The 27,345-nt window shown below is 45.5% G+C and overlaps 1 protein-coding gene across 1 annotated transcript; it reads right to left on the reverse strand.

Annotated features, from left to right (window-relative positions):
* Positions 1-13,069: 13,069 nt before the first annotated feature.
* On the reverse strand, positions 13,070-24,741 carry Cckbr (cholecystokinin B receptor). The gene is made up of 5 exons (XM_021168576.2): positions 24,537-24,741; positions 16,835-17,086; positions 16,426-16,675; positions 15,978-16,150; positions 13,070-15,783 (listed from the first exon to the last, which is right to left on the reverse strand). The coding sequence occupies exons 1-5, from the start codon at positions 24,685-24,687 to the stop codon at positions 15,251-15,253; spliced, it is 1,359 nt and encodes a 452-aa protein (XP_021024235.1). The 5' UTR covers positions 24,688-24,741; the 3' UTR covers positions 13,070-15,250.
* Between the last annotated feature and the right edge of the window lie 2,604 nt (positions 24,742-27,345).

The raw sequence follows: 27,345 nt of genomic DNA on the forward strand, positions 1-27,345 counted from the left end.
GAAACCCTGCTAATAATATTCTGTTAAAGAGCCATGGCAACAAAATGACTCCTAATGGCATATACCTACAGATCAGAGCATTGCTCACAGCTCCTCAGAGAAACTCCTTATCATAGTCGATGGTAATTAACACAGAGTCACACAACTAGACAATATGTAGAGAGTGGGAGATTTTGGGACACTCAGTCTTAAGTGGAACATCTTTATCAAACCCTTCCTTTCAAGGCTCAGGGATCTCTGAAGAAAAGGAGTTGGAAAGACTACAAGAGCCATATAATGAATGTTTCCAAGGAAACAGCATCATCCAGACACAACAGGACTGATACAGGTAAGGATTCACAGAGACTGTGGCATCACACACAAGACCTGCTCAGGTTCAAAACACATGACTTCCCAACACTAAGAAGAGAAAGTGGCCAGAAAGCCATACCCCTAACCAAGAAACTGTTTGCAATTGATACCTGCTGGAAAACTGATAGATCACTTTTCTACAACAGTGTTACTGTGTATAGCAAGCACACTTCAGGGCAGAACCCATGCCGAGGAGAAGTTAGCCAGCATAAAACAGACTCTCTCTTTCTCTTAAGGAGGTGCTTTTTGTTTCTTTCTCTTTTTTTCCTTTTGTTTGTTGGTTTCTATTTATGTATTTTTAAAAGGGAATTAAAATAAAATTGTGTGGATAGGGAGACGGGGAGGATCTTGGAGGAGTTCGGGAAGGGGATGGAATATGATCAAAATGTATTGCATAAAACATTTTTAAACTAAAAGTTTCAAAATAATGTTTTTAAAATATCAACAATGATGGTGACAACAACAGCAGCAAAGAGAGAGAGAGAGAGAGAGAGAGAGAGAGAGAGAGAGAGAGAGAGAGAGAGAGAGAGAGAGAGAGATTTGTCTTAAATATGAGTTTGGCTATTGTGGGAGACTGTGACTGATTTATGACTAGAAATGACTGGAGAATTTTTAATTTTTCCAAGTGTCTGGGAAATGCTATAGGAACTGATACAAGGTTTTATTAGCGGTCAAGGGAGAAACCAGGCCCTAGGTAGGAGAAGTAGAAATTAAGTTGCTTTAGGACTTTGGCAGCCAAGGAAGCTTACATGATGAAGAGCATAATCAAAAAATGGAGACTCAAAATTGCCTTCAGTATTGACTATATCAAGCAGCAGAATAGAAAGTTCTGTCCTATGGATCAGTATTTTACAAACGCTTTTGTATAAAGGGAATCACCCAGGTATTTTGTTAAAGTGAAATTCTGACTTAAGAGTTGGGCTTGAGGTCCTTTGCTCCTAGCAATTTACCAACTGGATCACGCCTCTAAGAAGGAAATACAGGGCTGGAGAGATGGGCTCAGTGGTAAAGACCACTTGTTGCTCTTGAGAACTAGGGTTTGGTTGCCAGAACCTACATGGCAGTTTACAACCATCGTGACTCATGTTCCAGAGAACTGACACTCTCTTCTGGCACCGTACATATGCAGGGCACTTACATACTCAGACAATAACACTCACACACATAAAATAAAAATAAATGAATAATTTAAAAAGAAGGAAACATATTGAAGAAAAGATGGGAGAATAGGGAGAAAAGGATTGAAGCTACACTGGAGAGTTACAAAGTATCAGTATTTGTAAATTTACATTGTTCCACAGCTAGTGATACTGGATGGCATCAGCATTGGAACTCAGGTACCAAGCTAGTGAGGACAAAGAAAAGCAGTTGGGTTTGGGACTGCAGAACAGGCCTCACAATCCCCTCTTCCCTATCATTTAAAAATAAACATTAGTGACCGGAGAAGTCTTGGGCTAGGTACCTGTGTGAGGGACATGGGGTCATGGAAGCTTATTGTGACAAGGGAAAGAATACAAGTAGAAGTGAATAATCTCACATGTTTGCGTGTGCTGAGAATTAAAATTGAAAGACAATAAAAGAGAGCATGGGAGGACAATTTAGAATAAGAAAGCAGAAGATATTCTTTGTGTAAAACATGTTTAAACTGGCTTGACTGAGTGAACAGAATAACATAAATTAGTCAAATGAAGGGGGAGCTTTTGGGACAGAGGAAGAAGTTGTTTCTGATGTAGGAGCAAATAGAATTTGTACTTTCTACATTTTTTGAGGGAATTGTGTTAAAAAGCCTAGATTGGCCTCTAACTAACAGTACAGCCCATGTTAGGTATGACCTCTTTATTTTCATGCCTTTACCTTCTAAGTGCTGAGCTTACAGACCTGTGACACTATGCTTAACTCCAAATAGGGCTTTGGAACCAATGAAGGATACTAGATGTTTAGAAAGAGGTCAGAACAGGAGGGAAATGTTAAAAGTCTCAGGGTGTATTGGTAGCATGTGGGCATATAGGGATATGTCTCTGGATTCTGGGCCAGATACAGTCATGAAGTGCCCTGGAAGCAGAATTGCTTGTACTGAGAAAGGAACCAATACCGAGCTACTGTTCTTTCTTCTTTCATGGTATTTTTCATGGTATTCTCACAGATATCTCAGGTTTCCACTTGCACTTCTCATCCATTGTTTCCCCTAATGTGATCAGACCGCTGCACTGAGATTTCAAACCATCCACTCACCTTCACCTGCCTGTTTTCGCCTGCCCATTCTTTTAGCATAGCACTTTCCTGGAGACACACAAGTTTCTACTACTGTGTAACCAAAGCTAGTGATTTTTCTTTTTCTTTTTCTTTTTCTTTTTCTTTTTCTTTTTCTTTTTCTTTTTCTTTTTCTTTTTCTTTTTCTTTTTTCTTTCCTTCCTTCCTTCCTTCCTTCCTTCCTTCCTTCCTTCCTTCCTTCCTTCCTTCCTTCCTTCCCTCCTTTCTTCCTTCCCTCCTTCCTTCCTTGTGCTTTCTTTCTTTCTTTCTTTCTTTCTTTCTTTCTTTCTTTCTTTCTTTCTTTCTTTCCTTCCTCCCTTCCTTCTTACCCTTCCTTCTGTCCTTCCTTCCTTTATTCCTTCCTTCCTCCCTTCCCTCCTTTCTTCCTTTTAAAATGAAGTTTCACTGTGTATGGTGCTCCAGCCTCCGGAGCACTGTGAACACAGGCAATTTCTGCTCCTTTTCATTTGTTCCAATGGCGTTTCTTCCTTGGAATTTTATTTTCTCCTAATATTCATCTAAAACATGTTCCCTTTTAAGATTCTAGAGCAGTCTGGCCCAGAGGGTGCTTCCTTCGTGAAGCCCTCAGCCTCATCCCTTCAAAACTCCTACTTTATCCATTGCTGCCCATTCCATGGAAGCATAGTTTTCTTGCCTTAAAATATTTTTTATACACTAGTGCTTTTCTTTTTCTTCTCTTCTCTTCTCTTCTCTTTTCTTTTCTTTTTTATTTAGGGTTTTCTTTTATTTATTTATTTTTAAATTTATTAGATATTTTCTTCATTTACATTTCAAATGCAGTGAACGGCTCCCAGGCACAGACAGCAGTGCGTCCACCTTCACAGGCCTAGATTCTAGCCTGTGGCTTTCCTCTAGAACAGTAAATATTTATTCTCCCAGGATGATCAGCAGCTTCATCCATTTTAGAACTGTCATTTTCTAGGTATAGTCCCAATGTCCCATGAAGGCAAGAGTCACTTGGAAAATTATTAAACTCCAGACTCCTGGAGTTTGCTTTAAAATTAAAGAATCATGTTGTCCAGGGAAAGAATATAAAAAAATGATCCTTCCTATAATGGAAATTCTGGAAATACTGTTGAGTAGCTTTTAGGTCATAGAATTATCAGGGTGGTCGGGTGTTCACTCCGCACCCTTCTCCTGAACCTTCACCTCTCCTGTTCCTACTCACCAGTCCCAGGTCCCAGGCCTGAAGCTTCCCTTCCTTAGGTTTGATATCTATACATTAAATGACCACCTGACCGCCGAAGTCATGCAGATCCTGCACAACAATCTGAAAAAGAATGATTAAGCACGTTACCAAAGAATATGGCAGTATGGGCAAGCCAGCCTAAGAGTTGAGGTAGCTGTTAACATTGCCTTACCCCTGAAGGACAGAGAATGTCACCTGAATGTACTTGATGCCATCTAAGCACTGAGTGAATGGGTGGCTCCCAATTCTGAATTGGTTACTGTTCTCAGCATTGCAATGCCTGACAGGGCGCCACAGGGATGCTACAGAGAAATGTGGTGGCCCGAGACCCAGTTAGAGCAAAACCTGCCACCCAAGGCTTCATGGAAGGATAGATGTATTTTTGTTGTTGTTGTTGTTTGTTTTCTCTTCACTGTGACTGAGTAAATGCTTGGCAGAAACAGTCTAATAGGGGAAAGGGGTTTATTCTGGCTTACAGTTTGAGAGATCCAGCTTATCATGGAAGAGAAGGCATGGTGGGATCTGTGATAGCTGGAGGCTATTGCAGAACTTGCTAAGTCTCTGCAGATAATGAAACAGAGAGCTGCTCATAGCAGCAGAGCTGACCTACACTGCCAAGTCCCACCCACAGCCCTATGACTGCCAGTCTGGTTCAGGATCCAAAAAGTTCCATAACCTCCTCAAATAGTGCCACCAGTTGGGGTCCAAGAGTTCAAGAATATAAGAAGGTTGGGGACATTTCACATGCAAACTATAATAGGAGGGGACAAATATGAATCTGGTGACATTCGCTGTGGCCTCAAGTCACCATCTCTGTATTTATTGTCATTTAGTCATTCTTTGATGATGGTGGTGGTGGTGATGATGATCATTGATGGCTGACCAAACTGGAAAATTTATCTCTACTCAGTTTTTTAATTGAATTATAACTCTAGACCAGTCATTTCACCAGAGTTTTTAAGAGGAAGCATTTTCAAAGAGTTAGGTGTTGTGTGATAAAGAGCTAGCAGCATCACAGCTCTGCATGTATGACATCACAGAAAGCCCAGCAGATATAGCTAGGCCTTGAGAGCTAGGGCCCTGCCTAATTATCAAAACATAGCAGAGTCACGGCCTGTCCCGTCCATGCAGCTGTTTTCTGGCTCACGACAACAGAGGCCTTTCCTGGCATTGGTGAGGCCCTTTCCTTGCTGGTATAGGAGAACACTGGCTTCACAAGTCCTCTTCTCTGTGCCATAATTCCATCCTTTTCTTTTCTTTTCCTCTTTTTTCTGGTGAGACTGTTCCTGCCCCTCCCCAGGCCTCATGTTCCTTCCCACATAAACCATCGCCTGGCTCCCTCCGTTGCATGACTGCCTTCTGCCCTGTTCCCCTTACTTTCCCTCCGTCCAGATACTTTCTTCGTTCTCCTCTCCTGGTCCCAAATGCCCATTTTGGACTTGTTATGTGTGACATTATGTAGTTTTTGTGTGTTAACAGCAGCTTGCTTGGCCTCAGCCTGTGAGGGTTTGGGGTGTCATATGTTGGAAATACAAGCCCCTCTGTAGCTTCTTCTCCCGGGAGTTGGTGGGAGGTCAGGACCACAGTCCTCGAGAAGGAGAGGCTTACCTGGCTTGTCCTGGGACGTGAAAGGAACAGTGATCTTAAAGTCATTACTTTCAGGAACCAGAAGTTTTGTGTGTCCTGTGTAGGGGCCTTCCTGGGACACATTTAGCATATTTACATCTCCCTCTGAACTGGTTTGAGGTGGTTCCACCTTCAGCCTCTGACCTTGAGACAAGTTCCAAGGAGGAAGACTGACGCAAAGACCCAGCAGGTAAAAGCCAGTACTGACCTGTAGGAGTTTACTCCCTGCCTGCATTGTCTGTGTAAAGAAAATAACTATTCCTATGATTCTGTAACTGTTAAAGTATAATTGTTAAGATTAAAAGGACTATTTGGGAAGTGTAAATTTATTGGTAGGGTTGCTGCATCTCCAGGAGAAGCCTCAGTGTTTTCTCTTTTGAAAGCTTAGTGATTGCCTCAAAGCAGCGGCCCTCATGCCCCACCCCACCCCACCCCCACCCTGTGCTCTGTCTTCAAGAGAAAAACTAAGCAGAAGCCCAGAACTCTGGTTAGTAAAGAAAGATTGCCCTTCGAACACAGCCATACATGTTTTCCCCTCCTTTCTCATGAAACTCAAGGGAAGAATTTTAAACTATTTTTAGTCTTCTCACACGTGTGAAAGTGGAAAAATGTTGGGGACTAAAACTTTTTTCATTTCCTCCTGCCCAAATGTCCATGATGTTCCTCACCTTTTAGCTCTGTCCTCCATCTGACACCATGCCAAGGGACTGAATGTTTGGATCTCTTAGCTGGGTTTAAAGTCCTCCTCCTCCACTTTTGTCATGTTGGTGGTTGAGACCAAGGCCTCGTGTATGTGGGCTAGGCAGATGCTGTGTCACTAATCTGGACTCTTAGCTCTGGGATCTGCTTCCCAACAGAGTAAATCTTCAGAGATGGGAAGACAAAGAGATGGCAAGGTTTTGGTAACTATAAAGAAACAGAGCAATTTGCATTTATTAGCCTAGTAGACTCATCTAAGCAGACTCTTAGCAATGTACTGAGTAAGCAAAGCATCGCCAGTTAATGATAAGTCCGGCCAAAGACCCAAATGTTGGTAAGGCAAGGCATCCCTGGAAACAAAACCAGCAAGGGAAGAAAAATAATACAAGACTGGTGAAAGCTGTTACGAAGAGGGTTGGCTTCTAGAGGTCCTCCCTAACTCTTTTGTTCCTCTCAACAGACAGAAAGCTAGTGATTTACCCAGAGGATGTAGAGTTGAGGGTCCTCCAGGTACCTTTGAGATCAAAGCATCATAATCAATCTGGAAACAGGAGTCTGGATATGGTATGGATATGCTAAATGGCTAGGCAGCTCAACCTGGTCTTCTTTCTCCCATGGACTCCCCAAGTGACAGGACCTCCTACCCAGGGGTTAGGAAAACATTCTATTAGAGATCAGAGCAGTCCTAAAACAAACAAACAAACAAACAACCCCCAAAAAGATCTAAAGATCTTGGTGGTAGAAATTTACCCTATGCCTTGGATACTTTTCTGTTGCTGCAAAGAGACACCATGACCAAGGCAACCTCTAAAAGTATTGAATTGAGGGCTTGCTTACAGTTTCAGTGAGTGAGTCCACGACCATCCTGGCTGGGAGTATGGTGCAGACAGGCAGGTGGGCTTGGCAGTGGAGCAGCAGCTGAGAGCTTACATCTGATCCGCAAGCAGAAGGCAGACTTAGAGGAATTCTTGTATACGTCATTAAATTAAAAATGTGTCTTTCATGGATACATTTGACAAAATCTGCTAGATAGACAGGCTGGTCTTGGACGGCCAGTTGTCCTATTTCTAAATCCCAAAATGCTTACATCCTGGGCCTAGTCCACCACTCCTAGAACTTAATTAACTTGTTTGTTTACTTATTTTTGTGGTGCTGGGGATTTGATGCAGGCCCCCCCAATAATTGCTCTGTCGCTGAGCTACACTCTCAGCCATAATAAATATTTTTAAAACTCAGTATCAATTCCAAAAGCTATAAGAGCTAGGCATATTGCTCAGTTGATAGTGTTTTCAACACCATGCCTGAGGTTTTTAGTTCAGTCTCTTAGCACCACATAAACTAGACATGACTGTAGGCATCTGCACTGCTAGAACTCTAGAGGTGGAGGCAGGAGGATCAGGAGTTCACAGTCATTCTAGGCTACACAAAGAGTTTGAAGCCAGCCTGGGATATAGAGATGATATTTCAAGAATGAATAAATAAGTAAGTCATGTTAAATAAAATAATCCAGAATTTAAAGGTAGCATAAGAGATCTTGCATTAAGTGGGCTGACTGAATCATGCAAACATGGCTGGGTCCTGTTAAGTATTTTGATATTTTGTAGGTTGTCTAAGTCAGTCCTACTTAAAGTGACAAGGAAATATACAGAGACATGGAAGGAAGACTACAAGGGAGTAAACGACTGTCACAAGTACTGGTTTGGAACCTGGTTGCCTTAACGGATATTTCATTATAGTTAATTCTATGGGGAAGGAAGTGATGATAAAGGTGTGCCTGCACATGTGTGTGTGTGCACGTATGTGTTTGATGGGCTGATTATTGAAGTGGGAGTTAAATCATTATCCTTCATGATGGGAAGTGAATAGATCATTCTGCCACACAGAAAAACAATAGTGATATCATTTCCTCAGCCTGTTTAAAGATATAGAGGTCAGAAAAAAAAAAAGGATAAGAGATTTGAAAGCAATTCTTCATAGTAGCAAGGAAATAGGCACAGTCAGGCAGGGGACTGGGACCCTATTGGTCTTCGTATTATGAAATTAGTTGACTCTTTATGTACACCCATGGCTAATAAATGCACCATAATTTAATGTTTCAGTAAGAGCCTGCCATACTGGGGGGGGGGCACAGAAGTTTACTGGATTCATCACAGGGATATAATGATCCAGCATTATATTTACTTTGAGGTACATAGGTAAATGTTACTATAGTTGTTTATCTGCTCGGGCCTCTAACACTCGTATGGAGCTCCCACTTTTCTAAAGGGAGCTGTCTGCTCCATATAACCCTGACCAACACCAAGCAGTCAAGTGTCCTCAGGTGAGAGAGACTGACAGCTGAGGAAGAGCAAAGCTCAGAAGGGTAAGTACTGGAAAGGTCAGGATTGGCCTTTCCAAAGTTGGTAAACGGTGGTGGAGTAGGCTAAACACCAGAGTCTTCTATCACCCTGGGTTATGGTCTTTGTTCTCCATGCTGTGGATACAACTGGCCTCATCTGGCCAGATCTCTTTATCTGGTATGTTGCTCTTATTTGTGCTATGCCATTTCTCTAGTCTGACAAATGCAGTTGCCTCCGTCCTGACCCACATGAAGCCCCCCACTTCTCTGGCTACAGTAACTGAAAATGCCTCTGAACGTCAGGCTTCCCCTCACCATCCTCTGTACTGCTCCTGTCGGTTTTTTTGGGTGGTGGTGGTGGTGAATTATAGGTCCACATGAAGGCTGTTTAGGGGCTGGGTTTCAAATGCCATGAAATAATACCCTATTATTTCTGGAAAAAGCAATATTGCTAACTTTAGAAACCTCAGGATGCTATCTCTGGGTTAGGCAAGAATGGGATCCTCCTGTCTTTGTCTGGGCAGGGCCTTTACAGCAGTACTTCCTTGTTCACATTCAGCTAGGTTACCTTGTTTCTTGAAATATACTTGAGGTCCTATATTCTACTGCAGAATGTCTTGGCTTCCTACCTCTTCCACGTTGCTCAAAGCCTGCTTGCTTTGCCCTGAGAAACCGGACACCTTATCTCTAGCTACCCTTATCCTCTAAATGTACATTTCTTGGGAGTCCTCCAGTTCTTATCGATCACTACTTCTATGCCTCCTTAGGGTTCTGACGTCCAAAACTGTTTGATTAAGACAAGTTCTACTTCAGTGGTTCTAATTCATTAACTGTTTCCTGTCCCCAAGGTGTGGGTATGTGGCAGTGTTGGAAATTCTATTGCCAAAAGCCTGAGTCCTATCAAAAGGGAGGGAGGTGATGATCTTTGTGTATGCCACTAGAGATGAATTATGGTTCTGGCTGATCAAGTGCCCCCTAAGCTTGAGAAAGTGGTAGCTGAGGTTCAGAGTGCAAGCAGCAGCCAAAGGATCATGGTTTGACCCAACAATAAGGGTTGTAGCTTACTGGAGAACGGCACATCCACTATACCACAACAGCAAGGCTGAGACAGGTTCTGCCGTCTTCACCATGTCTCCTGCTCTTCTATTCCCCACAGATACCTCAAAGGAAGAGCCCATAACTCATCTTACTCTCCCCACTAGTTAGATCTGACTCTGACTGCAAATGTCTGCACATTCATGGTTACAGCCCTCTAGCTCATCAACAGAAGTTTCTGAGACGCAGATATGAAACCTGCCTTCTTGGGAGATGTTAAATGCTGATATTTCCAGGATACTGCCCAGTGCTTTTGTGTCATGGGAGATGGTTTCCAAGGGGCTTTCCTATGGGGATAGAAAGATAGGACAGGAGTTGATGATGGGTACAAACCCATAGAGCTACAAATGTGATATCTGTTCTCTGTTTTGAGCTCTAGAAAGAGCTTTGAGTGGTTCCAAGTTGCTGTCAATAATTTCCTCCATCCCTGAATGGTTCCCCACTCCTGGAAATCAGAGTCAGGATTCATGGTAAAAAGAAGATGGACTTTGGAGTTAGGCAGACCTGAGTTCAATTACTGACTTTACTTCTAGTGTCATTTTACAGCAGGTTCTGACTCTCCTCTTAAACTTGAAGTTCTGTCCTTTCCAAGTTTTAGCTGTGGATGGTTATCTATGTAAATCAGTTTCCTGATACCGTAACAAGTTACCTGAAACAACTGCCCTATAAAGAGGAAAAGTTAGCCAGATGGTGGTGGCACACACTTTTAATCCTAGCACTCAGGACGCAGAGGTAGGAGAATATCTGAATTTGAGACCAGGCTGGTCTACAGAGTTCCAGGACAGCCAAGGGAGGCTACACAGAGAAACCCTGTCTTGAAAAACTAAAAACCAAACAAACAAATAAAAAACAAAAGAGGAAAAGTTTGCTTGGCTCACAGTTTTGAGGGTTTGGTTTACTAACTAAACTGTAGAACAACTAAACAGGCCCCATCCCATTGCCCTTAGGCTGTGGAGGGGTAGTACATCATACCGGGGAGCCTGTGATACAGCAAAGCTATTTACTTCGTGATGGCAAAGAAGCAAAAAGAAAAATAGGGGCTGACATTCCAGTATTCTCTTTGTGGGCATGCCTCCAAAGGCCTGACAGCTTCCTACTAAGCCCCATTTCTTTAACAGGTTTAGGTTGAGGTGGGACCACCCTTAATGCTAGCATTTGAAAGGCAGAGGCAGATTTCCACATACAGGTTCCAGGCTGGCTGGGGGGACAGCTCAGTTGATAAAGTATGTGCTGTGTAAACATGAGGATCTGGGTTAGAGACCCAGAACCCACATTTTAAAAGCCAGGTGCAGAAGTACAGACAGATGGTTGTAAAGACAGACGGATCCTATGGTTCTCTGGCTAGCCTACTGTTTCAAGTCAGTGGGGAACCCTGTCTCAGAAAAACAAGGTGGGTGGCTCCTGAGGAAAGACCTATCTCTACTCTAGCACACACATATGCAGGCACATGCATGTGCACATGCACACATGTATGCACATGCACACACACATGCACACGTGGACCCGCCACCACATGAACACATATGTATGCATACACATGTATACACGCATACATACACATGCATACACACGTGCATACACACGTGTACACACATGCACACACATGTACACACAGGCACACACATATACACAGGCACATGTGGACCCACCAACATGTGAACACACGTGTGCACATACATACGTACACTTTGTCTGTACCCACCTCTTCATATGCACCTTCCACCACTTCCCAATACATGAAGCTGGCACTATGACTTTAGTTAACCCGTGGGCATTTGGGAGGTCACTATAGATCCAAATGAGAGATAGACTGCCCGTCTGCAGAGGGCCTGTTTCCTGGTACTTTTCTTCCTCTGGGTCACAAAGTAACTTCAGGTTGCACCCTTCTTATGTTGTATGCCGGTACAATGGTAATTCATTTTATGCTCTTTATTCTACTTCATTCTGAAATAATATTATGGATCCACTGTAATCATTCCTATTAGACAATTGGGACTGAAACTAACTGAGGAAATTTGAATAAAACCACATATACCCTCCCCCCATTTTTTTTCTGGACAGGATCTTACTATGTAGCCCTGAGTATCCTATAACTTACTTTGTAGATCATGTTGGCCTTGAACTCACAGAGATCAACTTGTCTCTGCCTCTGGTGCTGAGATTAAAGGTGTGCACCACCACACCTAGCTTCATACAACACAGGGTGTCTAGTGCTACAGGGGTTGAAGAGTCCAACTTCGACAGAGAGGGACAGCTTTGGAGCCAGGCACCTCAGCTCAGAACTGGGCTCTCTTCTGTATGTGGGGACTTATGTAACTACCCTAAGCTTCCCCAGCTCCACTTTCCTCACTGTTGGAGAAGAGAACTGCTCTGAAGGGTCTCGGGAAGTAAATCAAGGAATCTGTCCAAATGCCTGCCACAAGGGCATTATGAAGCATCAGATTTCACCAGCACCTCCCTGTCACCAGGCTCTGCCATGTTCCTGTTATATCATCCAGTTTCCAGCCCAAGAAAGAAATGAGGCAGGAACACAAGTAACCATCAGGAGAGACTGCAGTGAAGCACTGAACAAGCAGACGAGCCTTCTAAAGTGACCAAGCAGCGGCTCACAGTGACAGTGACATCTAGTCTGTACCAGACATAATTTGCTGAGTTGCAACAAACACAAAACAGATGGGAGATGCTCAGGACTCCACATCTGGCAATAGGACAGTGCACCGAGTGGGATGATAGAGGTGTGTTCTGTGAGTGAAAGGGTTTCAGCATGTGCAGCAGTATTTCTCAGGTTATGCCCTGTACTTGGGTCAAGGTTAAGCCTGGGCTACAGCACTTAGGCTCACACTGGAAGTTCAAAGAGGCTGGACTCAGTCTTCCCTCATTCAGCTCCAGCTCTCTCTCTCTCTCTGTGTCTCTCTGTGTCTCCCTTCTCAGGAGTCAATGTCTCCCTAATAGAGAAGTAGCTCCTATCACCCCTTTAGAAGAGCAGCCTATTCCTGCTCCCATGGAAAAGCTGGCATGAGCGAAAGGCCTAATATCTCCCTCCAGCTCCTCAGGCCAGCTGGGATTCTATTTTTAAACAGCACGGTCTTAAGTTGACAGCTTGGAACGCCTTCTCCTTCGTTCTCTTCCTTCCCCCAGCCTTTCACAGCCCAGAACCAGGAGGAAGGATGGATGGGAACGACCCTATAATGGTAAACAAGGGGCCCACTGTCCCTTTTCACTACATTTCCCTCCATCCAGCCTTTCTCTAGGGTGCTTGGTTAGTGGGTGGATGTTAGGCAAGGCAGATGAAGCTTACATTTCAGAGCTCCCCAAAGGGCTGGGTCAGGCCCTAGCAATGGTATATCCACGGACTTTCTCTTCTTTTTCTTTAGTAAAGGCATCAACATGTTGTATACCTTATGTCTCATAAAACTCAGGTCTACCTGTCTCCATCTCAAGGTTTACAATCAATATGGTACTTTAAATTTTTTAAAAATTTATTCTTTGATGATTTTGTACAATTTTGACAATTTTGAATGCATGTGTTTGGATCATATTTAACACCAGAACCTCCTGGACTCCCCTTTCTCAACACACAGCATACAGAGGGGCAGGGCTCATGAGGTATCAACCCCAAGATGAAGAACAGTTGGCTGTTATTTCTTATTTTAAAATGATTACTCATTATTATGGGTATATGATAAATGTGAGTGCAAATACACAAGCCACAGTGCACATCTGGAGGTCAGAGGTCCACTTTTAGAAGTCAATTCTCTCCTTCCATCAAGAGACCTAGGGGCCGAACTCAGGAACTACTTTGAACTACTGAGCCATCACTGGCCCACTGGAATTATTTCTACTTTTCCCTAAATTATTATAAGACGTGTGTGTGTGTGTGGGGGGGATCTAGGTCTGTGTGCTGGACAGTTTTATGTCAACTTGACACAAGCTAAAGTTATCTGAGAGTGGGGAAGCCTCAATTAAGAAAATGCCTCCATAAGATGTGGCTGTATATGAGCCTACAGAGCATTTCCTTAATTAGTCATCAGTGGGAGATGCAGAGGGCACAGCCCATTGCGAGTAGTGCCATCCTTGGGCTGGTGGTCCTGGGGTCTACAACGTAGCAGTGTGAGCAAGCTAAGGAAAGCAAGCCAGAAATCAGCATTCTCCGTGGCCTCTGCATCAGCTCCTGCCTCCAGCTTCCTGCCCTGTTTGTGTTCCTGTCTGACTTCCTCCAATAATGGATGATGCTGTGGAAACATAAGCTGAATAAACCCTTTTCTCCCCAACTTGCATTTGGTCATCATGTCTCAGCACAGCAATAGTAAGCCTGGCTAACACAGTCTGTTTCCCCCATCTGTTGCTAGATAAAGCTTCAAGGATCTCTCTACTCACAATATTTTGCCTTTGATTATCTTTGTCCATCCTCTTCTCCCTCTTCTCCTCTTCTTCCTCCTCCTCCTCTCCCCTTCCCCTCTGTGAAGAGCTGAGGTTGCTGGTCTGTCTTTCTCTGGAGCTTAGATGAGTTTTCTGGTCAAAAAGGGAGTTGGGCTCTGAGACTCACACTGATCTCCAGTCCTACACTCCAGCCCATCACCCACAGGTATCTTTGTTGCTACATCTAGTGAAGGCACTTCTATTCAACTGTATCTTGACCAGTTTCTGACACTAAAGGAGATCAAGCATGTAGTAAAAAGACTTCATTCTTTAATTAACATCTATGTACCTGTCACAGTCTGATTCTTGGTGTTTCAAACACACGTCGAATAATCTGAGTCTTAGGTAGTCTTTTATCTTTTTATCTTTTCATCAAAAAATTAACAGGAAGCCATTAGTATAGTACTTTAACGATGGCACCAAATGAGAGGGTGTACTCAGGAGTCATGAAGTGTCATGGATATCCCACCTGCCACAATGAGTCCCAGCTACTACATCACTGGAGTAAGGTTAGGTCCCAGATGACAATCATGGGAGGAGATGCTCATCTCTTTTTGCACAAGGTCGGACATGGGGTTGAATAGGGGAGCAAACAGATAAAGAAGTTTCCCATAAACCACACCTGCTCACCTGCCCACCAAAGCTCAGGAAGTCCAGGAGGATGCTAAGTCACTTATACTTTTATGATGTGGTCTGGTGAGGGAGGAGAGGCAGGAGGGAAGAGGATTTGCCACAGTCCCTAATGGAAAGGGATGAGGGGACTTTTCAGTGCTGAGAGATCTGCAGCTCTGAAAGGCATGTGATTTTAGGCTTGTTGATAATTTCAGTGCTGGATAAGGAAGGCAATGATGAGGTCAAACTGGGGACAGCCACAATGTCCTAAGTCACTACCGCACTAGGCTATGGGCACTATAGAATAGTGCCATTAGTGTACTCATGTGAGGAGCCAATCAGCCCTTGTCAGAGTTCCCCTTGTATAGGGAAAGTTTACTGCTATGGACCGTGTGTCTGTCTATGTAATGGGGTCAGTGCCAGATGTCTAGGGAAGGACTCAGTCCCATATCAGAAGTGAGCCTCCTTTCCTATGTAAGACTCCTGTCTGTTTCAGGTGGGGCAGCAAAGATACTGCTTTCTGTGTGTAGGGGTCTGTCCATGATGTTGGGTACCACCTGGATTAATCCTGGATTTTGTTTTTTATGTGTTTGGATGGGTCATTTTATAGTAGTTATGTATCTCATCTCACTCTCCACTCTCCCAATCCCTCAGCCAGGCCCCAGCGTGCTGATGGTGGTATAGCTTAGCTTGGACAGAGAAGCGATGGAGGGGGTAGGAGGATCCTCATCCGGAAGAGGCCGTGGGCGAGCTCGTGGAGGCCGTGGGCAACAGCGGGCACATGTGTCCAGGCAGGCCTGGCGGAAGCGGCGGTGCATGAAACAGTAGACCAGGGGGTTGGCACAAGCAGAGGTGTAGCTCAGCAAGTGGATGAAAGAGATAGGGGCCCCTGCGAGTGCTCGGCGCGCGCCTGGGCCATCGAAGGCACGCCACGTGTTGGCGCTGTACACTGGCAGCCAACACACGAAAAAAAGCAAAACAATCACCAGCAGCATTCGCACCACCCGCTTCTTAGCCAGCAGCTTGGCCTGGTTGGGCCGAGGGCCAGGGCCTGGCCCAGTAGTGGGCGTGGTCAGCGTTGTCATCTCCAGTCGGGACCGTGGAAGTTGCACGTAGCAGCCATCACTGTCTTCCCCAGTCAGGCTGGTCACATGCCGGCAACCCCCGTTCTGGTGGACAGGCCCTGAGCATGGAGCACAGAGGGTGCAATCAAAGCAGAAGGCAGATTGCTCTCAAACTGCAGCCTAACCTCTGTTCGATGCTCCTTCCCCACAGCTTTCACCGCGGCCTCCCACCTTTCTACAATTCTTTTAGATCCACCCAAGTAAGGAGTTCATGCCCATCACCAAAGCCCCGTCCCTCGTGTTTTTCACCCACCTGGTGTTGCCCCACCCGGCAGGCCAGCTTGGTTTCGGACCCGGCTTTGGGTCTCGCTGTCATTATCACCATCAAAGCGGAGCCCTAGGTAGAGTTCGCGGGAGATGAGTCCATAGGCCACGGCCATAACCACGCCCGGGATGAAGAACAGCAGTATTAGCAGAAGCACGGACCTGGGAACACAACACAGACCAATCATTGTCTCCCTGTGGCCAGGAACAGGTAGATGAAGAGGCAAAAACTGGACTTTCTAGAATTTTCTCACCGAGCCTCATTCTGCACCCCCTCATTTGGAGTTCCAATTTAGGGTCCCTCGCAGGTCTCTTGCCCTCCCCAGTGGCATAACCAAATCCTACCCCTGTCTCTGCCACCTAGCCCGGAGCTTAGAAGCGTTGCTTTAGGGAAGGAGTATAAGCATCTGAGAGAGAAGGAAATGGGACTTCCTCACCACGTTTGTTGGACACGTTCACTGGGCCAGAGATGCATGCACTGCAGTATTCGAGGCCCCACTGGCTGCACCACGGTGTACACAGGGTAGGGGACCATAAGCAATCCAGACAGCAGCCACGTGGCTAAGATCACCCGAGCTGCGTGGGAGCGTGTCTGCCACACCCGTGCTTGCAGTGGTCGGCAGATGGCGCTGTATCGCTCCAGGGCGATGGCCGCGAGATTTAGAGTGGACACACTCACTGATACCCCTAAACAAGGGTAAAGGAAAGGGTCATCTTGGAAATGCGCCCCCTGCAAGCTCACCAAGATGATTTCCTCCACCCCTATCAGGAAAAACCCACGTATTTGTCAAGGACATTAGGAAGGGAGAGGGCAAAGGGGGCGATTCTGGTGTTTGTCTCACCTACCCATGAGGTAGGAAACGGCCTTGCAGATGACTGTGCCGAAGATGAATGTGCCCATAAGGTTGGGCAGGAGTGTGAAGGGCATGCAAGCGACAGCCAGCAGGAGGTCGCTGACTGCCAGGGAGAGTAGGAAGGTGTTGGTGACCGTTCTTAGGCGTCGGCTCAGTCCCAGGACCACAATGATGAGCACGTTTCCGCCAACACTCATCAGAAAGATCACCGCATAAAGGGTGATTCGAATGGTCAACTCCAATTCTGGGTAGAAAAGAGAGATAGTTGTAGGAGGATCTGAACCCCGTCCATTTAGAGCCCCAGTCCTGCTTCACCCCCCAAACCGTAATATCCAGCTAGTTCCTGGCCCATTGCGAATGCTCTCTAACATCCCTGGACTACGCAGTAAAATGATGACAGTAAATGCTATACCATCATAAATGTGGAGGCTTAGGTAAGTTGGGTCAACCCTATTCTTCCTTAGAAAAGCCCATCTCTCATTATGGTTGGTTGCATACTCGCTTTTCTCTGTAAACACTTTAAGGACTCACTGGTTCAATATTTCTTTTTTATTTTTTTAAACACACACACACACACACACACACACACACACACACACACACACACACTGTACCTGTCTTCAGACACACCAGAAGAGGGCATCAGATCTCATTACATATGGTTGTGATTCACCATGTGGTTGCTGGGAATTGAACTCAGGACCTCTGGAGGAGCAGACAGTGCTCTTAACCACTGAGCCATCTCTCCAGTATTATTTACTTATTTGTAGTTACTGGATTGAAAGGTTCCTTCTCTGACCATTCCACTGAACCTCCATGTACCCCTGACTACTCACTCCCTTTAGGACTGTGTTGGATCATCTCTATGTTCTCTAAAACCAAAACCAAAACAGCCAGCTAAACAAGAGAGAAAAGCCACCCACCACTCTGTACTATCTACAACCCCTCCTTAGGACTGTCACCTCCTCTCAGTGCCACACCTACTCAACCCACTTGATGACTCAGTTTCTTTAATGCATCATGAACACTCATGACTCCCTCTTAAGCTGGGTTCTCAACCTGGGAATGAACACTCGTTCATAAAGCCTCTGCTTCCACCCCCATCACAAACTTACTACCTAAATCTGATAAATGTCCATAAATCCCTCACCTCTGTCAATCAGACTGATTGTCACTGCTTTGGAAATGCTATCCTGAACACCTCATTTGGAACTCACTCCTACTTCCTTGACCTGTGCAGGCTCCATAGTCCCCACACACTTACTTATTGGAACCTTTCATTCCTCTCTGAGTTGTGCATTGCTATTCTCACTCAGTAAACATTTGCAGAAGACTCCTTTCTGTCAGGTATTGGGGACAAAGAGGTGACTCTGATGAATTCCCTGCCATCTGAGAACTGTAAGTACAGAGGAAATCTGAGATACTTAAACAGATAATTGCCACACAGTGTGATAAGACATGAGGGTGAGAGATGTACAAGAAGCTGTGGGAGCCCCAGGAGGGGCTGGTGTTGCTGGGTGAGTCAGGAGGGTTGGGAGGATGACCCGTTCATTTGTGTCATTGTCTACTGGGAGACAGACTCAGCTCTGGACCTGTATCATAAGCACGCAAACCTGAACAGAACTGGATGGAACTGAAGAAGGCTGAGTCATCCATCCATGGCCTCAGTGTCAGGGAGATTGGAGCTTGAGGAGAGAAGGGATGGGAAAGAGCCTCCTACACTGTGGAGCAGTAAGTGTCCAGAGGCACAGCCTCCATTTTAGCTGCTAGCTTGCTCTCTTCTCTTGGCTGACTCTTGGCTTAGCTTCCAAACTGTATTATTGCTTTGTAATGATAACTAGCTTGCTTAGAAGTTGTTGTAGGAGTCAAATAAAGTTCTGTTTACATGAAATCTCTTAACATGGAGCCAGAGAGCAGGCTTTAAGATATAAAGAGCACTTCTATGTTTGTTGGCTCACAACTGTCTGTAGTTCCAGATCTCAGAAACCCTATTTTGACTCCCTATTTTGCATGCACAAGTGTGCACATGCACGCGCACGCACACATACACACACCACCTCTGCCACTGCCTCCACCACTACCACCACTACTATAAATCTTTAAAAAAGAGTTCCTCAAATATGACTTAGCAGTAGATCTAAGCATTACTTGCTTAGATCTTTGAATACCTAAAATGCTTCACGTCTGACAGTTGCTGTAGGGTCCAGCCATTCATCTTACTATTTCTTTCTTCTCTCAATCAAATCTCAGTCTAAATGCCTTTTTGTCCCCCCCTCTAGATTTCATCATGGAATCTCAGTTTACTGTGCTTCTCTTTTATGCCTATGTATATTGGGAGACACATGTTAAAGGGCCTTGATGTACCAGTATCATATGACAGGCTGATGTTGGTGCTGTTGAATGTCTATTTTCAATTTCTCCTCCTCCTCCTCCTCCTCCTCCTCCTCTTCCTCCTCCTCCTCCTCCTCCTCCTCCTCCTCCTCCTCCTCCTCCTCCTCCTCCTCCTCCTTCTCCTCCTCCTCCTCCTCCTCCTCCTCCTCCTTCTTTGACAGGGTCTCTTTATATAGTCCTGGCTGTCCAGAAGCTCTCTATATAGACCAGGGTGGCCTTGAACTCACAGAGATCCTACTGCCTCTACCTCCCAAGTGCTGAGATTAAAGGTATGTGCCACCACACCTGATTCAAGTTATGTTATTTTCACAGGCTTATGTGTGACAAATTTGAGGTGTGTGTGTGTGTGTGTGTGTGTGTGTGTGTGCATGCACACAGATGGATAACAAAGAAACTCTGGAAGGGAGATCTTTGTTAGAGAGACCCTTGAACCCAAGAACAAGGAGCAGGTGGCCTTTTTTGAACTCTGTTTTCCAAGTCTACTTCTTCTGTCTTCACCCACCTTAACTTCTTCATTTCTGCCATCTTTCTCACATCCTCTGGATTTCTCTTCAACTAATTCTTAGTGCAGTCACCACACTTCAGGCTGGTGTAGCACTTTGAACTATACAAGCATTTAAAAACCTGTGTCTCATTCATCTAACAGATACATCCATATGTGTGCCTTTCAGCTTGGTCCTTGGTGGCTCCAAAACATGAAGCTACACTTTCCCACTTAGGAAGTTCTTAATGTACTTGGAGTTTTCTGAAAACAAGAGGATAAAGTTACGGTAAGTGTGACAAGCAACTAACTGTATAGCAAATGTGTGTGAATGTGTAGACTGTGTGAGTGTGTGCCTGAGTGTGCATGTGGGCATTGTGAGAGAGTGTGTAAGATTGTGGGCGTGTGTTTGTTAGTGTGTGAGCATGTGAATGTGTGTTAGTGTGCAAATGTGTGTGTGTGTGTGTGTGTGTGTGTGAGAGAGAGAGAGAGAGAGAGAGAGAGAGAGAGAGAGAGAGAGAGAGAGAGAGAGAATGTGTGTGTGAGATCATCCAGATTATGGCAGAGAAATGTGAGTACAAGAATCAAGATGACATCTGAAACTTGAGTTGAGGATGTGGCTCAGTTGATAGAGAGCTTACCTAGCTTGTCCAAAGCCAGGGGTTTGATCCCAAGCATCCTCTAAACCAGGTATGGAGGAACATGCTTGTAATCTCAAGGATTGGAGGCAGAAAGATCAGATGCTGAAGACCAGGGGAGGGTACATGATAGCCTAACTAAAAACAAAACCAAAACAAACAGGCTTTTCTAAGAAAGACTTCACAGAACTGAAGCAGCCAGTGCCTTCACCTGCTGTGCTGGTTCTGGTTACTCACGAACAGAGACGTCAGTACAGTACTTGTGAATGTGAATAGTGTTCAACTGAAGACAGTAGCTCAGTGAGTTGTGTGGGAAACACCCAAGTGTTAGTGGCCCTAAGCAAGGATGCAGAGGTCATATGCATGGGTGCATTGGTAACAGCAGAACACTGAGTGATGCTTTAGTGTCCAGAGGTAGGTGAAGGTAACCCTCATTTCTCTGTGAGATGACTGGAAAGAGGTGTCATCTACATGTGTGAAGGTAATATCAGGTTGAATTCATGCCACATTTAAGTGTAAAGAACATCCGAATAACTGTGATGACATCAGAATAAGCAAAGACAATAGCCAAGACTAAATAACATCTCTGCAGGTGACATCTTCAGGAAGCATGGCTTATATGCAGAGCTCTGTATGTGAACAGGAGAATAATCAAGTGACGGTAGTTCTGATTTGACAGAGGAGGTGGTAGTAATACCAATGATGTGTGGGCACTATTTAAGTGAGTATAAATGTCAGATGTTAACACATTTAGCTCAGTTAAGATGTTAATCTTGATTGTGTGAAATAGCTGAGAACTCAAGTGAACATACAGTCTTTGCTGAAAATATCTGAGTGCTTAAGAACGATACTCCATGATTTTCTGGGTAAGATCTGGAGAAGGTTTACTTAAGCAGTCATGGGAAAGATGTGATAGTTTGTGGGTAATAATAAAATAAGGGTAGCATGTCACAGACACATAACTTCTAAGTGACTGTGGATGATACTGATGTGAGTGTTGGTGTTGGCCATTTTACTGTGGATAGCATCTGAGCTGATGGTAAAGTCACAGGTTCATCTAAAAATAAAGTGTGCAGCATACAAATTTCCCACTTTTGTTGTAGTGAGCCCAGGTGACAAATGCATCTCTGGGGGTCCTATTCCAGGGAGACTGGCCAACAGTCTTTGCACAAGATTTGTGAGCACCTGGGCAATGACCTGATGTACGCATGCAACAACATCCAGACAAATGAGGACGGTCCTTGAATGGGCTCTGAACATCTTGTTCTTCAAGGACCTTTGCTCTACTGGCTGCCCTCCTTTGTGTCAGAACCATTAACATCTCTCTTGATTGTTTTCTGCTTTTAAACACCCATAGTGTAGCAGATCTGTAGTCCTTGCTACTCTAGGGGCAAATATAGAACAAAAAAATTGAACCCCTTATTTTGAGATCCTGGTTTAAAAAAAAAGAAAAAGAAAAAGAAAGAAAAAGAAAAAAGAAAAGAAACAAAAGAAATGCTCTGCTGCCTCCCTACCTTTCCTCAACCCCATAACATCTCTACCACTGTCCTATTTTTCTTTCTCCCTCACACCCCCACTTCTTGGACATTTTGCCTAACTATTCATGTTCACTTCTTGCAACCCCTCCTCTGTGGCCCAGTCCTCCTCCTTCTGAGTCATGTCTTGGTATCCACATCACTTCCTCAGAACTAGTTATTGTATATGAACAACACTGCTGTGTGGCTGTTTTGTTCATCTCTGATGCATCATAGCAGTAATTGGTACCCCTCACTCGACCTCAGCGACTTCAGCTGAGACTCTTCTCTCACTTTCTGCAAAGACACAGCTATTGTTTGTGTTTCATTTGCATCTCCTTGCAGACCTTCCCTCCTCTGTCTTGTTTTTAAATGCCAGCCTTCTCTAGGGTCCTGTCTCAGCTTCCCTGCTTTAATTTTACACAATATTTTAAAAATATATTTTGCCTATTCCTATGGTTTCCAGTATCCCCCTCCCTCCAGGTGAAGACTTTTCAAGTCTATATTTCCAGCTCAGATCTCCAAGGTAAGTTCCAGATCCCAGGATTCAACAGCGTTGGTGAGTAACCATCATTTTTTGAACACTATGGGTTCCAAATTGAGTTTATAATAATCCCTTCTTCCCAAACTGCTTCTGCTCCTTTGTTACTAGGAACTGAATGCTTGTAGTTGCAGGCAAGTGCTGTAATATGACGTGCATATCCAGCCTCTTCTTGGTTGTCTTTCTGTGATAGGCCATCCACATCCTATCAGTTTCCTAAACCAGAAACTGGATTTCATCCCTTGATCTCATCCACCCTCTCTACTTCTAACCAATGTTCAGGTTGTTTTTGACTCCATTTCCAGAAGTGGCTCTCAGATCCATCTTCTTCTCTGCATCTGTACTGCCAGCCCTTCCTTCTGAGCTAGCATCGTCTTCCAGCCAGATCTATGTAATGCAATAGTTTTCTAAAGTATCCTTCTGCATTCCATCTCAATCTCAACACCATGCAATCAACTCTGACAGCATAGACTATTTCGTGGATCCCAATGCCTCAGGATAAAATCTACACACCATAGCAAGGGCCATAAAGCTCTCCAAATATACTCTAGGCTGGTCTAGCCTAATTATTATTAGCTACCTTCAATGGTACATGTTCTAGTCATTCAAAAACTGTGTTGTACTGAACAAACATGCTATGGCCTTAAACTTGAAGTTTTTTTTAGATAGGCTGTCTTCGCCTAAGACATTGTATGCCTCTTCTGCTCAGTCACTTAGCTCTTTGTCTTATTTCCCTACTTGATCATATCCCTATCTCAGGAAACCTGTCTTCATCCCCAAGGGCAGAGCAGGCTGGAGATGCCCCTCTTGTATATACACTGTGTTTCTTCTCTTCCTGCTGCCACTCCTGGCTTACTTGTCTGTTTCCCCTATAAACTCGGAGCAGGGCTGTGTCAGTTTTGTTAAACTCTATCCTTGTTGCCTAGCACAGTTTCTGGTTCAATAAATATTTTCTGAATGAAAGAGTCTAAGTGACAGTGGGTAAAAGCCAAAATGAGAAAGCATGAATTGTTTCATAAGCTGAGTAAATATGTAGATTTATAATTTATTTCAATGTTTACATCTTGAACATAGAATCCAACTCCTTCCCTTTCCATTTACTGAACCCAAGCTCCCAGGTTCCACCTCCCACCCCCAGTGAAGTTACCAGACCCCCAATTCCTTTGGATGTCCAAATCCCAATCAGACCCTCTTGTGGGATTTCCAGGCAGTGATTTTTTTCCCCGTAGTCTCTGTCCCTGTGTACTTGGCTGCAGACTGCTGAGACTGCAGGCTGTGTCTAGTTCATTCGGTGTCCCCAGTGCTAAGCCTAGCAAATGTTCATTAAACATTGCAAGCAAATATGGGGATGGAGGGGGGCATACATTTAAAGATGTTCATTGAAGCAAGGAAGATGCTACTGATGGAAGGAATGAGTCATTTTGAAGCTGGGATGAGGGAAAGCAGTAGGAAAGGAAGGTGACACAAAGGAATGGGGTGACTGTTGCCAGGGGAAGTTAGCTCTAGGCAAGTGAGAAAAGGGATACTTGGGGCGCTTTGGAAGGGACTTGGGGACCTTCAGAGAGACAGAGAAGGCACATAGGTGGATGAAGGACCCTGGGAGCAGAGGAGTTTGGGGACAAATGAAACAAGAAAGGTAACATCCCCCAGTGCCTGCTAAATTCAGATCTGAGAATCTTTCCTTGGGAAGGTTGGGGTAGTGGGAGATGATTACAACTCTTATTCATGCAGTCCAGAGAGCTTCTACCCTCACCGGCCCAGCCTCCTTCTTTTGCCTTTCTTTCCCTGGTTCCTGCCTCTCTCTCCCTCAGCACTGGCTCTGTAAACTGGAAAAGAAAGCTAGACCCTCTGGCAAGAAGAGGTCCTTGCTTCCCAGCTGTGTGATGCTTAACTTGGGAATGATCTAGGTAGCTAATGGCAGGGCAAGTATGAGGCCAGGGCTCTGAAGCACGGTGTGAAGGTGTTAGAGTCAGGAGAGCTTGGGAGCCAGTGTGTGGAGGGGAGGGACCTAGGTGGGAGCCAAGGAAGTCCTATCAGGGTAAGCTATGGACAGCTGACAGTGTAGAGGTCAAAGGGGTTCTCGAATAGTGCTGTGTGGTGCAGTGAGAAGGGCTTAGGGAGGCACCCACCTCTGGTCCCGGTTCCGCGGATACGAGGGGTCTCACAGCTGAGGTTGCCGGCGCTACTGCTGTTGAGGAGGGAGACACCCGGGCGGCACAAAGAAGACCCTGACCCGGGTCCTGGTCCTTGCAAGCTGCGGTTCAGCTTGAGCAGATCCATGGCTCCTGTGAAGTCCCACTCAGCTCCAACTAAGCTAGCTCCAGCACCGGTTCCACCTGCTCCCGCGGCGCTGCTCGCTCAGGCTCCCGCCCACCACATCGCCAGCCCCTCCTAGTTTCCGCCCCCTGCCCCGGCCCCTACTCCTCCACTCCGCCACCAGCCTTCCCTTAGACCCAGCCGGTCCCAGGCTCTGGGCGGCTTTTGTCCCACCAGGTGACTCTTGGCGCGCCTCCTAGACTCCAGAGTTCCGTGCGCGCGCTCCTGGGTGACTGCACTCCAGGCTCGCCCCCGCGCTAGGTTCTCCTTCTCTTAGAAATATCTTTTCTGCCCACCTCTCATACCAATGTCCTCAGTTCTGGAAATTCGTGTGTGCGTGTGTGTGTGTGTGTGTGTGTGTGTGTGTGTGTGTGTGTGTGTGTGTGTGTGTATGTGTGTGTGTTTACACGTGCGCCTGCCGGAGGGGATGGCGTGATGGGGTAGCTGCTGTGGGGTCCAGCATCTTTCTTTGGTGGTTTAGAAGACGTGGTGATGGCGGTGGTGATCCGGTTTGGTTTGTGTCCCAGGGCCCCCGCTACAGAGCAGGTGCCTTAGTTTGTCTGGAGCCGCAGTTACCGAGTTCTGCCGCAGTGGCCGCAGTGATAACCACAGTATCAGCTCTTAGCTCTTTCGTGAAGGCTAGCTTCTGCCTTTGTACATCCCACCTCCTATCTGAAACCCCAAACCTAGGCTTTTTCTTAAAAAACTCGGAGGGTCCTGGAGGGCCGCAGTTGCTCACAATGGAGACTGTACAAGGAAAAGGGCTAGAGTGGACTAGGGCACTGGGGGGCGGCGGGGAATTGAGGTGAGAACTGCACTAAATGAACTGAGTTGAGGTATGGTAAGGGTTCTAGTTCTGGCCCTGACTAGGGTGAAAGATAGGGAGCAGGCAGCTTGGTCATCTCCCTAGTCTCTAGGCAGCGTCCACACCCACTGGAAACGATGATGCTCCGTTTGCCCTCAGCACAGTTACAGCAAGGGAGTAGGGTGCTGGGTTCCCACGAGAGGGGATCAGAAAAGGACTGGGTCACTGGAGTGTGACGGGGCGGGGTAAGGGGTAGGACAAAGCTGAAGGAGCCAATGAAGTGGATTCTGCTTCCTGAGGCAGGACTGGCTTCCTCTACTTTGTGACCTTGTTTCGACCAGTCTCCTCCATTCCAAAGAATTTCTAGTGTGATGTGAAATATCTTTTGGGATCCCAAAGTGGCTGTCAGAGGTTGGGTGGGGGTGGGGGGGTTCTGAGGAAGAGAAAATTAGAGTTGGGGTGGGGTAGTCTAGATACATGGGGAATTCGGATTCAGTATCCTGACTGTTTGGAAAGGACATGATCAGTCAGCATTGAGTTCATAAGGGCTGCAGAGCTGGAGGAGGGGTTAAGCATGGGATGTCATCACCCCCTCCCTCCACTGTCACCTCTGCTTGTCTGAGAGCCGGGGATCAGAGGAACCCGATGTGGTGTTTGCTCAGCTCCAGCACAGGTGGTATCTCTGATAATCCGATGAGCTTTTCCCACATTGGATGACGGTAGCACTGAGAAACACGGGGACAAAGGGAATGTAGGGGGGAGAGAGAGGGACATGGATGTAGCTTACATTCACTTATCCAGAAAACTATGTATCCAGGTATTAATTATGGGACTTTGTGCCACCCTTTCATGCAATCAGTCTGTCCATGAAGAACTCCCACTTAGTGGGGATTTTACCAAATAAGCCAGAATTTGCAATACACAGTCCTACAAAAAATTCATTAGGATGTGCACATTGAACAATTAGGAAATCGGGGCTGTATAGATGCTTCAGCTGTTAAGAACACTTGCTTCTTTTGCAAGGACCTGGACTTGGTTCCCTAGCATTGACAAAGTGATTCTCAACTCCTTTGAACAGATCCATTTCTCTCTTCTGGCCTCTGTGGGTACCAGGCACTCATGTGGCACACATGCATATGTGTAGACAAAACACTCATAACACATAAACACATAACATAAAAATGAAAAGGAAACCTAAGAATCATCCTAACTCTTCTGTGCTCTTCCACCACTGTAATAGATGTTGTGACACAAAGCCCAGACTCCTTAAAAGTAAAGGATGCATTGCCGAGCAGACGGCTCCCAACTATCAGTCCTGTTCAGCAGTTGCTAGAGCAGAGTAACAACTCCTTCAGAATCATGAACTCTTCTCAGGGTGTTATGTATCCAATGACTGATCAGCACAGAGGAATCAGCCCCAGAATAGTCCTCGTCCCCCCTCCCCCAAGGACAATCTGTTCATAACACTCCAGCTCCTCCTCTGAGGTTGGCTGAGGACTCTGTTGGGTCTGAGTTACTGCCCAGCCTCTCGCTTTACCCAGTCCTCGCTTTACCTGCTCTTGCACAGGTGTTGATTCCAGAGTACACCTTAGTAAACACCTTGCACAGCATTCTCTGTTTTAGGATCGGTTTCCTGGGGAATTATAGCTATATCGCTCCCACATTCAAGCAATCGCAACGTCCTGTTGATTTTAGCTACTCAGTGAGTGTGCTTATATTCAAGTGTCTTGTGATCCAATCCCAGCTCCTAGGATGGCTAACACACTTTGCTGGTTACATCCAGTCCTCTATGGCAGAGTTCTATGTTCAGAATACCA

Source organism: Mus caroli, unplaced genomic scaffold (assembly GCF_978045245.1).
Source record: "Mus caroli unplaced genomic scaffold, Mus_caroli_1 scaffold_8, whole genome shotgun sequence".
NCBI lineage: Eukaryota > Metazoa > Chordata > Mammalia > Rodentia > Muridae > Mus > Mus caroli.

Coding starts and splice junctions, on each gene's coding strand:
- Cckbr (XM_021168576.2), bottom strand. CDS start 24,687: ATGGATCTGCTCAAGCTGAACCGCAGCTTGCAAGGACCAGGACCCGGG. Junction 16,676..16,834: donor GGCCGTTTCCTACCTCATGG/GTAGGTGAGACA, acceptor ACCCTTGTTTAG/GGGTATCAGTGAGTGTGTCC. Junction 16,151..16,425: donor GAACGTGTCCAACAAACGTG/GTGAGGAAGTCC, acceptor TTGTGTTCCCAG/GTCCGTGCTTCTGCTAATAC.